Source organism: Falco rusticolus, chromosome 18 (assembly GCF_015220075.1).
Source record: "Falco rusticolus isolate bFalRus1 chromosome 18, bFalRus1.pri, whole genome shotgun sequence".
NCBI classification, from domain to species: domain Eukaryota; kingdom Metazoa; phylum Chordata; class Aves; order Falconiformes; family Falconidae; genus Falco; species Falco rusticolus.
The window spans coordinates 5102859-5117490 of record NC_051204.1 but is presented as its reverse complement, the minus strand read 5'-3'; the positions used below and the strand labels follow the sequence as shown (position 1 = coordinate 5117490).

Below are 14632 nucleotides of genomic sequence, written 5' to 3'. Positions count from 1 at the left end.
GTAATTCTCTTTTCCAGATGTTGAAGGCTACCTGGCAGATGCACTGCAGAATGAAAACTTGAGTGCTAAAGCAAGGGAGCAGAGGGATGCAATTCTCTTTGGCTTCCAGCAAGTCAAAGCTAGGTTTGTATTGTCTGCGTTGCGTTCTAATGAAAGTGCTTCAAAACAGTGTCCTGCCTTGGGGTACCCCATGCTGTATTCAACTAGCTGGACAATTAGCCCATGATTTGAAAGGTAATGGACATTCAGGGCTTGGTATAATGTGAAAGTGCACTGCACACTGGTTTGTAAACTCTCCTATTTAACCAGTTTTATGGTTGTCTACAAATTTGTTGTCATTTGTTTGGAATTCTTGTGTTTCAAAGTAAAAAATTATGCCTTGGGCTGTGTCTGCCCAGCTCTTTGCATATGGGGGTCTGATCCTGTCCTGTTCTTCCTTCTCCCTTGTGCTAGAGAGGATTTTCTGGAAAAAAAGAATCCATCACTTAGGCTCGTGGGTAAATCAATACATTAAGTAAAGACTTTTGTTGCGGGCTTCCTGCTGAAAGTATCTATTTTACAAGTGGCTCCTGAATTCAAATATGTATTGCCTGGACTTTGATATGGTAAAAAGGAATGAAAAGAACTTCTTGAATTAAAACTGGGGTCTGACCTGGGTTCCAAAATCTCATGTCCTCAGGACTGCTCAAGTCCTGCATGAGAACGTGAACTGCCTCATTTGGATAAGCGAGTGAAGCAAACAAAGCTTGTTCTATTGTGCTAGGGGAAAATCGAGGAACATAAACAGAGAACAGGATGCTGAAGGCTTAAATAAAACTTCCAGCATCAGCTGCATTGTATTTTCGGCTAGAAATGTGATCCAGAGCTTGCTGTTAATGCTCTAGTTATAAGATATGAGTTGTGTCACTTGACGTTAAGGCCTGACAATAAAACTCAGGGTGGCTGACTGATGTAAGCATCCAGTTTAAATAAAACTGCTGTCGAGTCCCTGAGAAGCAGAGAATTTTATCCTTCGGAAGGGCACAGCCAGACTCTATTCCCTGCAGTCCCACTGAAGAACTTTGCAAGATGCCCTGCTGTATCTTAATCGATCTTTCCTGCTGGCTAATTAAGCATCAGTTTTACTCAGCAACTCGGGACTGTGTAATTATCAGCCTGGGTTGCCCTGAATAATTGAAACAAGCTGAATGCAGAAGATGGAAGCCTTTGGAAAATGGGGCCGTAGCGTATCTAGTGGAAGAATGGGGGGTGTGTGTGTAGCAGTATCCTGTAAGATCGCAGAAGAAAGGGCTTGATTGCATGTTTATGTGATTTCTCTGAAAAATTCCCACTCATTGGCAAGTATTGATTTTGGATAGAAAGAATTAAGTAAGGAGAATTCTGAACCTGAAGTATTCAGATGTCAAATCAAGCTTTTTTTTTCTACACACACACTCCCCCCAAATGTCCTGAGATCATGCAACTTTAAAAGTGACAATTTTTTATCTTCATGTAGTGCCACTCTAGGCCTGTTTTTAATAGACTATATTAACAGCTTGGAACTTGATAAATGTGTGAGGCAGCTGGCACGCTTGGAAATACTGGATTGTTCTTGCTTCCCAAAGTGGGTGGTCTGTCTTCATGAGCTGTTAGCTGTGAATGGTGCTTGAGCGGTGGGGAAAGATGCTGCTCTGGCCTTCATGCCATAGACCTCTGCCTTCCCAGAGGTTATGTGTGGTTTTGGTGACTTGCTCAAGAAGGAGCAGCCTTTTAGGGTCCTGGGACAAACACTGATGCTGTGATGCAGAACTCGACCTTTGCTCTCAGCCTAAGAATACAATTTGTGATAAAGCTTCTAGAACAAAATAATCTCAAGAAACCCCAGATTTAGTGTGAAGCAGCCTTTGCATCAGGAGGAGAGGTGATATGCAGGTTCTTCCTGGATGCTCAGGTTAAGATGTGGGCCTCAGTCCTGTTGCTTATTGAAATAAATTGCAGGTACTTCTGGAGCGGAAAGCAAGACCCTTGAGCAAAGACTACAGGGCGCTGCTGATTTCCTGCTTATGTTTTATTGCTCAGTGGCATTTGGAAAGGGTGAGAAGAACAGAGTATACAAATGTCCTTGTTCTGACCTGAGCCATTAATACAATGATTTGTGGTGGGAGATTACTGTAATGATGACTGTATCCTTTTTATTTGAAAGGATCTAAGCAGGTCTTGCTCTTGGGGATGAGGCGTAGGTTTGTCTCTTTGGGGAGCTTCCTGTGGCTTTTGTGGCGGGTGTTCAGGAAATCATCAGCCATCGTCTTCAGGAAGCGCCTGCCTCCCCCCAGCAGCCCTGCTCTCTGTGTTTCCCCTCTGCAGGGTGAAACACAACACAGTGTGTAGGGTTTCATTATTTGGGTTCATAATGGACATAAGTAAACTGCTCAGCTACTGGGGAGAGACGCATGCGTCTCTGGGAAGGACGAGCTTCATCTAGTATGATTCTCCTGAGCCAGTCACAATAACTGTTCCTGTAAGTTGGCCGTCAGGTCTTTGTATCACTGCTCTCCCCATGGCCTCGTAACGTTCCCCCACCGGGAGGTTCACTGATGACTATAAAGTGTACAAGTGGTTGGGGTTTATGGCTCCTTGTGCTACCTGTGAGGATATATTGTTTCCATCTCACTGCAAGAAGTGTGGTAGGTAGGGAGTGGATTGTGTTTGCAGGTTATAATTTTTTCCGAGGCAGGCTGGGTTATTTCTGTTTGAGGAGCCGTGTCGGAGGTGTTGCAGGCGGTGGCTGTGGGGAGGCTGTCACTGTATGGCTGAGTTATGCCTCCTCATACCGTTTTACTTTCAGAATACATTTGGTTATTTAAAGTGCACTGTTGTGTTGAAACAGTTCTGTGTTCTTTCTTTTTTTTTTATTTTTCTCCTCCCTACTGACTCAGATCCTATTCCACTTTCTAATATCTTACATGTAAATCCTGGCCTGGCAATTTTTTTCCTAATCATATCTCTGGTTTCATTGACAATCTCTTTTAATTGCTTTCCCTGCCATCCAGGAAAACAAGCCACAGAACACGACAGGAGGCTTGGTCCCCAGGAGTTACCTGTGGGAGGGATGAGGCTCTTGCAGCACAGTAGCACCTACAGTAGTCACCTGTGTCCTGACCTTAGTCCAAAGACCCTGCTCTAGTCCTGATCAGAAAAAACAAAGTCTTTGTAATGAATAAAACTTGCTTAAAAAGCACCTTTGGTTTGGGAGGGGGTAGCAGGAGGATGCGGTGCTGGGGCAGAGTTTTTGCTTGTTTCCCAGAAACCCCAAAAGTTGTCAGTTGCTTCTGGTGCTGAGGGTTTGTTTCAAGTTGTTCCTTGGGAACATTGCTGCTGCTTCTTGTGTCCTAACAAAGCTGACTGCAGAGCTAGCAGCAGATGTCCGACACCTGGGATGCATCAGATACATGACTCCACTCAGGAACACAAGCCCATTCTTGTCCTTTGGCAAAAGCAGTAACAAAAAAAAAAGTCTTCTTGCTGTTAAATGACCTCACCTCAGCATTTCGACATTTCTAGTGCAGTTACAATGGCAGGGGGTGAGATGGGGAGAACGGGATTTATTTAAAAAAATATGGAGATAAATAGTTCCTCCATCTCCTTGGAGTCAGCTACTCATTTAAACTCCCTGTTGGAAAGCAAGGGTGCATTGATGGAAACAAATTCTTAGGTTTTTTTTTTTTTTCCCCTGAGGTGAAATGTAATAGTGCTAAAAGGAGAGCAAGGCAGACTTGTTGTATATCAAAGCAGCAATGAAGAGAAAGGGGTTTAATTAATGTTGGGTTTCTTGCATACACCCACTAGGATATCCAAAATAGACACTGGAACTCTACCTTTAATGTGCTCTGTTGTGATGAAAACAATGGCATGAACCTGAGGTCCAATCCTGCTACTCATAACTAATACACAGGACCGTTTCCTGACATTCCTACCAGCAGCAGGCGTTCCAGTGTAGACCAGGTTATTCACCTCTGGATAACAAGCTTCAAACTTTGTTTTACTGCCTCATTGTCAATCCCTCCTTAAAGTTTGTGGCAATATTCCCAATGCTAATACTGTGCTATCAGCGAGGAAAAGTCTGCCCTTGGTCTTTTAACTCTGCAGTGAAACTTCTTGTGTACCAGACGTGTCCAGGTGATGATGCCCTGGCCTGCGAAGGAGAGCCTGCAGGTCTTTCCCAGACCTCCACCATTGCTGTACTGCCACACTGGTATCTGTGTGCTGTGTCACAAAGGCAAGAGTGCTGTGGCTGGCAGCTTGTTTGTATTCCCAGCCTGGTCAGCAGATGTGTGCTCCTTGCCTAGTTGAGTGATTTAGGTTCCTAATATTAAGTCTGGGATGAGGTTTAAATGTCTAATTGCATAGTGAAACGACATTGCTGTCCTGCACCTTCAACCAGAGGCTGTGCTGCCGTGAGCCTTGTTCCTAACACTGAGGTTCAGAAAAATAAATACAGCCTCCGAGCTTAGAAATTGCTCACCCTTGGCACAGAGATGCAGAGTACAGAGGGGAGCTGAGATGCTCCTGGTGCTGGGGTACATGTTCCTATACTCTGTTTCAGTCTGAGCTGCACAAACACTTGGTTTTGAGGAGTAAGCTTCAGTAATACCATCACCTAGCTCCTGCTGGGTGGTTGGCCACATCTGGCCCCGACAGTGTAACTGTCAAAAGAAATCCTGCTCTTGCTGCCTGGGCTGAAACAGGGTGGTTTTACCCCAAATGGAAGTGCAGGGGTAAAGTCAACACCGCATGACTGCCTCTGGTTTGGGCATCCTCGGGGTTGTGCACAATTCTCTTGTAGCCTGTAGTTCATGCATGCTGTCACAAACCAATAAGCTACTGGTTTTATTGGTTTACAGGTGTAGCTGAACTGTAGACACTTCAACACCAGGGGAACTTTGCTTAATTATCTGGGGTTGAACTTGATCCTTCCTGTGGCAAGGTATTACAGTAGGATTGTAAAGATTCACTAACGGAAATAGATCCAAAATTTTGTCTAAAGCAGTGTTTTGCCTGTTTTAATAAATTTCTAACCATATTAACTACATTTATTACTTCAATTTTCAACCTTATTTTAAAGTTTTAAGATTGAAATTAAAGAAAATGCAATTTCAGGGTAATTTTGCTTCATTAGTCTAAATGCACTGCCTGTAATTCCTACCGATATTAAACTCATTATGCTGAATAATGTGTGATACCAAGATAAAAAGGAATTTAAGAATGTGACCTGATGGGCAGATAATTGAGCTCAGCACATTAACGCCAGGGCTGGACTATAGCCCCACCACATTGTCCTTAATTAGGCAAAGTGCTGTTCTCCTCCTTCATGTTCTTCAGAGAGCTGAAATTTATTTGCTCAGCAAGGAAATGATCTTGCTGAGCATGATTTCATTCACACTTACTTTGGCCATTAAATACAGATTTGTTCTGCAAAAAAAATAAAAGCAAATCCCTGTCACTTCAAAAGTACCTAGCAGGTTTGGAATTTGCATTTTTCTATCCTAAAAATAAGCTCCTCTAGTTGTGTGGGGTTTTTTTGTTGGGTTTTTTTTTTTTTCTCCTTTGTGCGGGGGAGACCTGTCCCTGCTCAGCACTGGCCTGGGGATGCGTAAGCGTGCACTGCACCAGCTGGTGTTAATGGAGATCTAAAGCCTCTCACCACCCTGCACCAGTACATCTGTGCCTGGGTGTGTGTGAGCACAGGCATTCCTTTAGTTTTCAACAGTCAAGTTTAATACTGACCGTGGTGATTATTTCTTTTTAAAGTCTGGTAAAGTTTCTGTTAGGATGTTCCTAATTTATTCTGTAATCTTGGTAGGGGATTTTTTTTTTTTTACACCCCCCATACCTCCTTTTGGGGAGTGCTGAGGAAGGAATTCTCCTCTGTTAATATACAGCCTGGCAGGGGCACAAATTCAATTCAGCTGTTATCATATTCTACCTGCTTTTATACCTGGGGTGAATGTGGCCATTCACTCTGCCAGTAATGCAGTTTGGTGCCTTCTGGGTTAGGCTCCTTTCAGTAATTTGCATCATTTTCCATTCCAGCTGATAAAATTACCCGTTTCCCCATCCATTTCCTTGTGAATGCATGGTTAATCTGAAACCTGAGGACTGTAAATGATTGAAACTGTGTAACCAGAGTCTTTGCATAGCTGCTGGTGCTGCTTCTGTAACATTTAACCGAGAAATGCATTTGAAGTGGTTTGTAACAGACTTTGCTAATGGTGAGCTCCCCAATCCCATTTTAATCTTCTTTTTTTCTACTTGAAATCTTGTACAGCATTGATTTTTAAAATTTTTTTTGCAAACATTAAAAACCAAAGAATACTGTGCACCAAACAAATTAGACTGTCTTGAAATATCTAATTTAATAACATCTGTGGTGATATTAGTGTTCTTAATTGGACAGGAAAATACAGGAAATTTGATTGAAACCTGACTTTATTTTATGGTTCCTGCTGAAATTGAGTCTGAGAGGAAAGTGGGGTTTAGACTTTTATAGACTTTAGAGCTGCAGAGAGACCATTATAACCATCAAGTTTGACCCCCTGCGTAATACAGACCGTAAGATCTCAGACAGCAATTTTTGCTTCTAGCCCCAAATGGGTCTGGTTTGTCTCCTTCGGCTCTGGGGTTTGCTGCAAGCAGGGGATGCTGGGCAGCAGGCTCAAGTTGTGGGTGGGAGGAGGGGTGTGTGTGTGTTAATCATGTTTTTTACTGGATTTCTGGACATTGATGGGATTTGTGACACACACGCCCGCCCCCCATGTAACAGAGGACTAGAGGCCTGGGGTAAATCTGCTGCTTGAGTTTTGTGTGAAGGTTGGAAATACAGGAATAAAATCGAATTGCCTTGGTGCTCCGAAAATACGTGAGTCCTGCACTCATGCCGAAGGGCAGATCTAGACCTAGTGTGGGCAGAATAATGTTGTCTTAGGGGGGGATTTCATTCTTGCATATTCCAGGGCTTAATCTGCCCTTCATTTTGGAACAAGAAGGGATATTTCTGGGTTTCCCTGGTTTAAACACTGCTGTTGAGGAGATAGGAGTGTTGAAGTAACTTCTTTGCTGGTAGTCCTGCTTGGTCAGACCTGGAAGCATCGCTGTCTTCAGGTAACTGCTTTTGAGTAGCAGCTATGAAAAGCAAACTCTACTCTCCTGAAGTGAATCATGATACGGTACAGCTAGGAAGGGTAGGATTTGGAGAGCTTGTTTTTAAACCTCACAAGTGTACAACTGATGCTCTTGGGGTTGCTTCCAATCTTGATTCGGTTGTAAAACCAATGCAAGGGTAAGATCTGGGATGCAGGTCCTGGAAGCATCTTTCACTTCTGAGGACCAATTCCTGGTTCTGTGGGAAGCAGCAGAAGGCTCTGGTCCTTACAGACCAACATGAGTTCTGGCTCAAGACTCTAAGGACAGTGGGTTTCTGTTGGGAACAAGGTTTTCTGGCAAACCTGCCCGCTCTGCGACTCCATTTCCCTTTCCAATGTGACAACAGCATTTTCTTCTGTTCTTTCTCATGGTAACCCAGCCTTTGAGGTCTGCTTACACAGTTGAGTTGCAATTTTGATTGGGTCAGTCTGGAGACGCTGCTATTAGGAGGCTGACAAATCAGAACTGGGATCTGTACGTTTTTCAGGAGCAAAGAACCTAAACAGTCCCAGAAAAGCGAGCCCCTCTGATATTGGATTGTCGAGTGTGTAACCTCAAAGACTATACGATCATGAGAAACAATTTGTGTTTTGAACAGAACAAGTCTGTGGCTTCTTCCTGTCTGGCCCCAAATATGCGCCGATGAGGTGAGAGAGGTGGGTGGTTCGTTGCAGGGGAAATACTTATAGGATGTCTTTTGTTGCAGTATTGGCAGTGCGGTGCTTTTTCTTTAGCTTTGTAATGGAAATCAGATATTCTGGGGTTAGTTCCTCAGTTTACATATTGCATCAAAAATCTCAGTAGATTCCTTTGTCAGCTCATTTTGCTGAAGCTAGTTAATCATTTGAGAAGAGTTTTTCCCATCTCCCTCCACTTTCTTAAGGTCTGATGGAAAGTGGACCTTCCTATCTGGCTGAAAACCCCTTGCTATGCTTTGCCTTAACTGGTTCTTTTCTGGGGGATTCCACCCACAGCTGGTGGATAGGACTTTTTTAACCAAGTGTTTTAATCAAGGACCACTTAAGACATGACCAGATATATTGCCTGCTCCCAAACTTTCTGGTTAAGAAAAATGAATGAAAAGCTTTTACTCTTGGTGTTTGTGAGATCTAAAAATTGTTTATTAAGGATGAAAATGTCAAACTGATTCCAAGGCGAATAACTTTCAAAATCAAGATGCAGTTGGCTAAAGATTAGGCCTCTGGTTTCTAACTTATACTGGCTGGCTCAAGGGGGGGATGCGTATGGAGCAATTACAATTTTTTAAAAATTATTTGCTGTAAGAAATTATTGGGCTATAACTTTCAGGATAAACCTCCTGTAAAGGTAAAGAACAAAATGTTGAGTAACTGTTACCCACAGATCAGGCTTGTTAAAGGTGTAACATGTGTGCCAGTTGTACTATCTTAATTGGGAACAAAAATCAGAATTGACCTCGAGCTGTACTTTGGAGAACAGCCCAAGATGACTGACCTTCTGCTAGCTGAGTTTCTCCTCCTCTGCTGTGCAGGAACAGGCTTTATTCTGAATCTATAAGCATGCACACGACTTGGAGCTGTAGATATATTTGAACTAGCCCTCTTTGCTACTAAGGTTGTTGCAGCAAAAATGGGCATTTTGCCCAAATAATTGTATTTCTTGGGTAATGTGGGAACAAAATAAAGAATATTCTGGCCACTTCTGAAAACTATGAAAATATCACTTGCTGATTAACTAAGGCTGAAGTTCTCTGCAGGAAGGGGTGGGGGAAACACAGATGCTGAAAGTCATCCTTCCCCCTGCTCTCTCTTAGACACATACAAAGCATCAGGGGGAAAGAAAGAAATCCTGTAAGTGAACATACTGACAATGCTGTGGCATCGTATGTGGGTGCCTTTTAAGCTCTCAAGATAAGTAATTTATTCAAGATTTTCGTGCAGTCAGTGGCAGATGAAGGAATTAGATCATTACTCTTCCATCGTCCATAAGAACAAGACCATCTTTCCCCTGCTCCCGATTAAATTTTAAACTAACTTTCATTCTCTGCTTAAGCCTTTCCAGAGTGAAAATGATCAAAGCATGAGATTAAAGACACATCCTGATCTGATGAGATTAGAATTTTTGACTGTTTCCTTATGCTAAAAAAGAAAAAAGCGCAAAACATCTTTTTGGTATTTCCCCCTCTGCCCCCCCGCCTTAAATTTGATCAGAGTGAAGCTAACACGGGCTTGCTGGTCCAGTAGGAAATGGAACTCAATTTTACATTTTTTTAAACCATTTTACTGTATTAAAAATGACAGAGGTTAGAAACAAAGCTCTTATACTTTTATTGAACTGGAATTACAAGTGACAGAAAATCATTTTGGTCCTAGTGCAGTAAATGTTATCACTAAAACATGTTCAGGGGAGATTAGGACAGTCTCTCAAGCACAAGAGACAAAAGTTCACAAAACAAGAGGTGATTTTGCTGTCCTTGTCTCGCAGTCATTGTCTGCTCAGGAGACAAAAGTATTTCAACTCTCAGGGATGCTGGACATGGGGGGGCGTCTGGGGAGTGCAGTACCTCTCACTGAGCAGAAGCTGAGCCCATGGAGGGGAGCTTTCTCAAATCAAATGTTCAATTATCAATGTTTGAATTATCAAAGCAAACACTGAGTAACAGTTAACACTGATTGGAAACAAAAGGATGGAGCTGCTGTTAGGGTTCCCCTGACCTTGGGCAGGTGGTGACACTTCCCTGGGCTTGGGAGATAAGATGTAGCTGCCATAGGATGGATAGGAAAGAGCTCATAAAAAAAAAAAAAGGAGGGGGGGGGGGAACCACTGCCAGGAGCATCCAAAGGTCCAGAGAAATTTGCAGCCCTTTATTGCGACAAAGCACAGCGGTATGGCTCTTTCCAGTGTGATACAGCTGTTATTTATCACTGAGCCCATTCTCCCAGGAAAGTTTCTTCTGTCTGTGCGCATTTTTATTTTTTTTTTTTGTCCAAAGCAAACAAGTCAAATATTATGCTCTTAATCAGAATTCTGTTGTTGTTTTCTAATTAATCTGTGTCAGTAGCTTGAATGTTTGTGTTAAATCATTTTCTTCATGAAAGCTTTTAATGAGGAAACAAATTGATTGGATTTTTACGTACTGGATTCTTGCCACTAATGCCTATAGACCAACCCTTTGTTACACATCTTGCCTGAATGGTGTCACTTTGTGGTTTATCCCCAATCCTTGATCTATTTCCAAAACTCGCCAGTGCTGTTCCCATATTAAAATGACTCAGATGTCAACCCAAGATGTGCTTAAAGTGTGAGAGATGAAGAAATTGTGGAGGATTTTTTTTGGCATGGCCTGAAGTGGGCAGCGTGCATACTGCTGTCTGCGATGCTGCTGCTTCAAGGGAAGGCGTGAGATGGGGTTAAGAAAAGTCATAGACTAGAATCATAGAATAGTTTGGGTTGGATGGAAGGGATCTTTAAAGGCCTTTAATTAAGGCTGCACCGCAGAAGGTTTTGTAAGCTCTTCTGTTTGGAGAGATACCTGTGCTAATGGAAGGAAGTTGGGAGCTTTTGAAGAGGAAGAGATGTAAAGGAGTTACCTTGGGTGGCAGAGGCTGCTCCAGGGGCCAGCTAGCATCTGCAGGACTTGCAATTCCTCTTGAAGCTTCTTCCACAAAATATGCGTTGACCACTTGCTGAGGTCCTGGCAGCATAATTTTCCCATCTGTCACTTACTCATCAGGCTGGAATAAATAATTAAAAAAAAATAATAAAAAAATAATGTATGCTGATGTGTGTCTTTTTTTTTTTTGTCTTTTAGGTACCACTTGGAATTTCCGCCCCTAGGTGAGTACAAGCCAAGGGAAGGTTGGTGAGTTCTCGTGGTTATGAGCTTGGGGAGTAGGGAAGGGCTGGGCATGTGTGGTGTTTTCTAGGAAAGTCAGCAAGAGGAAGAGTTTAAATTGAATTTATAGCTGTGTGTGGCAGTTTGTAGGGGTGGAAAGGGGCAAAGCTGTGTAAGGGCTATAGCAGGAGCCGGGGTTAGCGTTCGTCCTGAGCAGCAGAAGTCCATTTCTCCTTGTGCCTTGAGAGCAAATAATACAAAACTGTGTGGTGCTGACATAAACATGTTGTCTTGGACAAGCTCAGGAAATTTTGTTGCAAAACTTCTGTCTCCAGAAAAGTCCCAAAGTTCAGAAAGGTCACTGTATTCCCGTGGGCCATAGGCTTGGGTAAAGCCTGTGGGGTAACCTTCAGCAAGTTTCCTCCAGTCTCGTTGCTTTGTGTTACCCCGAACTTGAAACTGAATCAACCTCCAGGTGTAGATAAATGGTCAGGCTGTACATTTTTCAGTACCGTGACCATCTCTTGTTATGTCTGTTAACAAGCTGGGAGATTCTGATTGTGACTTTGATCTTCATTTCTGCCATAATGGGGGTGATGACTTAAACTTCCCAGGGTGCCTGCAGGTCACAAGTCGTGTCAGTGGTGGTACTGCATATTCAGGGCAATTGATGGATATGTATTTGCTCAGAGCTGACCTGGAGCTCCTCTGACTCTGTATTGGATCGGTGGAGCTCAGCTCTGACTCCTGATCTGGAGTATTGGGTACAACCAAGCTGCAGCCAAGGCACACAGTTCCGTGGCTTCATCCTTTTTCCTTCGATGACGGTTGTCATACGTGAGCACAGACAGGATGATTTGCCAGTGTTCAAACAAGATGGGAGCTGGGGCTGTAATAAAAATCCTTGTGAGTGTTCCAACTCAGCTAATCCTTCATTTACTCCAGGAATAAATTCCAGAATGTTACCTCCTCGATCAGGGCCCACTTCCAGCACATCCTGTCTGTCTGGCAGCACAGAAATGTCAGAAATGCAGCAGCGTTGCAATTCCCACTAGAACAGTGTTATCACATTTTAATATGAGCCTCAGTGCAGCCTCGGTGCTTCTAATTGCTTTCAAACCATTGTTTTCATGCGTTTGGTTGATGAACCCAGCATCTGGCATCATTTGAGAAAGTACAACAGACAGCTGTGTTCAAAATTAAAAAAAAAAAAGATAGGATTAGAACACATAAAAGGGCTCAAAATTAGATTTTTTTTTTCTTCTAAATTTTGAAAGTTCATACAATTTAAAGGGTGGAGGAGGGAGGCTTTTGTTCTTTTGAAATAGTTGTTATTCTTTTATAGGGTTGGAAGCCTAAGTAATATTAGGAAGATTGGTTTGTAGAACTGCATATAGATTTGTAAATGAAGTGCCTGGTTCACTTAAATGCCTGCTAGGAATGACTGTGTAAGTGTTTGGGTCTTCAGATATGTAGGTTTCTCTAAGTGTGTCCCTATGTCATCTTGGGAACTGATGCTATTTGGAAAATAATGTACTAAGGAAACAGGACAACCTGAGAGGGAAGGCATGGGCCTGGATGTCACCTTGAAAGCCTCACCTCCAGTTTATGATACCTTGCTGGGAGAAGGAGAGGTTGTAATGAGAACTTGGTGCATGCTGAATGGAAAAGAGACAGAGAACTACTATGGGGGGCTTGGTTTTGAAGAAAAAAAATAATCTCATGTACCTGGACATCTTGATAAGAGGATGGCAACAACCAGGTGTAAGTTAACTGCCCAGCTGCACTGCCAGTGCATTTAAATAACAGGCTGATGTGGCAAAGGAAAAGGCTTCTTCTAAGAAGGATTTTCTTTGTAATAGCTAATGAACAGCTGTTCTAAAGGGGATAAGCACAACTTGCGACCACATCTGGTAAAGGCAGTTGAGCTCCTTGAACTTGGAGACATGCTGAAATCCCTCTGAAGACCAAAACCTCAGTGATTCCAGCTATCCCAACCTGTTGGTTTCTAGTATTGACTGAAATTAATAGAATCCATCTTGATATCTCCCAGCAAGCAGATATTTATATGAAACAGGAGTACAGGTCTTGAGGGTGAGTTGAGCAGACGAGTGCGGTTTCAGAAAGACATAATTGAACAGAGCGTAAGGCTGCAGGATGAGTTGCTGTTCCCAATTCATATGTACCAAGCGATGCTATTGACTGTAGTGTGTAGCTGCAAATTATTTTTCCCTTGTTCCTTAGGTGCTTTTTGAACAGAGCCCCAGGGTGACTCATATTTCCTTTTGGAAGAGAGCTGACTGCCTATGTGAAGCATTTTATACACTTAATATATTTCATGCATGCATACCCTTGCTGTCTTGCAGCAACCTCCCCTCTGTGGAAAGAGAGCTAAGGAAAGTTGGCAAAGAAAATCTGGACAGGACCTGGGTCAGTTGTAGCCCTCCCCCAAGCTTCTTGCTGCCGTTTCCATCTCTTCTCACAATTCAGTGCAGGGGAAATGTTCTGCAACAGCTTTGATTTAGAAGAAACGCGTGGTCTGAGGGAGCGGCGGCAGGCGGTTCTGGGGTACTGCAAGGGAATCCAGCACTGAACAGGAGAGGGAAACTGGAGGGGAGAGTTGAGCAGTTGGGAAGAGAATGAGGGGGCAGGGAGCAATGCAAAAGGAAGGATTAAAGAAGAAAAAAAGTACCTGTGCAGCTAAGTAAGAGCTGTGGGTCAGGGCTGTAAGTTTGGCTTTGCTGGAATGGGACTTTACACTGAATTATAGTCACTGGTGCATTTCAGCTTCTCCATTCCCAAGCCCCAAAAACATGCAAAAGCTGGGCTAGTGTAAAAAAACTAATGTGGCCACTGGTGGAAGTGAGCTAGATTAGATCATTGATGTCTATCCAATATTTTGAGATACTCAGAAGCACAAGTAGCTCTGTAACACTCTGCTTGAAGACACAGACCTCCAGAGATGGAGAGAAGGTGGCTTTGCCCTCCTAGCCGAGGGCTCCAGCCTGGGGATGGCAAAGACTTGTCCCTCCAAATCCTCCTGTGGGGTACCTGGGCCTTCCTGCTGGGGGGGTGTCCCCTTAGCACGGTGTCACACAGACAACTCATAACTTCCATCTGCTTGTTCATGCTAAAAAAACCCCACCATACAGTGGATGCAGTCGTAGGCAGTTAATTTTTACTTTATTTTGAAGGAAACAACCCCAAATAGATGAATAAAGCCAGATTTATTTTCATTGAGCTTGTGATAACACTTATGTTTTTCCATCAAAAATTCATCCCAAATGGTTTTCTCTGAAGTGCTGCATATTTGCTGGATAGTAGTGCTCCCTCAAATATTCATAAGTAGTCAAACATGCGGGAGAGTGGGCATGGTTGTTCCCATTTATGAAATTTAGGAAAACTGAGGCTCAAGAAATGTGCTTAAAGTACCAGAGCATCTGCAGGTGTGTCCAGGAATTGGGTCCAGATCTGCTGCTTCTCCCAGCTCTGTGCCTTAACCCCCAAAAATGTTGCTTTCCTGAAGTTGGCAGCAATAAATATAAATGTGTGCCAGGAGGTGGGGTAAGGGACAAGCCAGGATAAAACACGGCTTAAAAACTGGGAGCCTTCGTGTTCTGTTAAAGGCTTAAGTAACAG

The 14632-nt window shown here is 43.1% G+C and overlaps 1 protein-coding gene across 1 annotated transcript in view; it reads left to right on the top strand.

Annotated features, from left to right (window-relative positions):
- The window catches only part of SKAP1 (src kinase associated phosphoprotein 1), a 155823-nt gene that overhangs the window by 6163 nt on the left and 135028 nt on the right, over positions 1-14632 (top strand). The window contains exons 2-3 of the mRNA XM_037410935.1: positions 18-123; positions 10970-10995. Of these exons, the coding sequence (XP_037266832.1) occupies positions 18-123; positions 10970-10995 (132 nt within the window). The remainder of the gene's footprint in view (positions 1-17; positions 124-10969; positions 10996-14632) is intronic.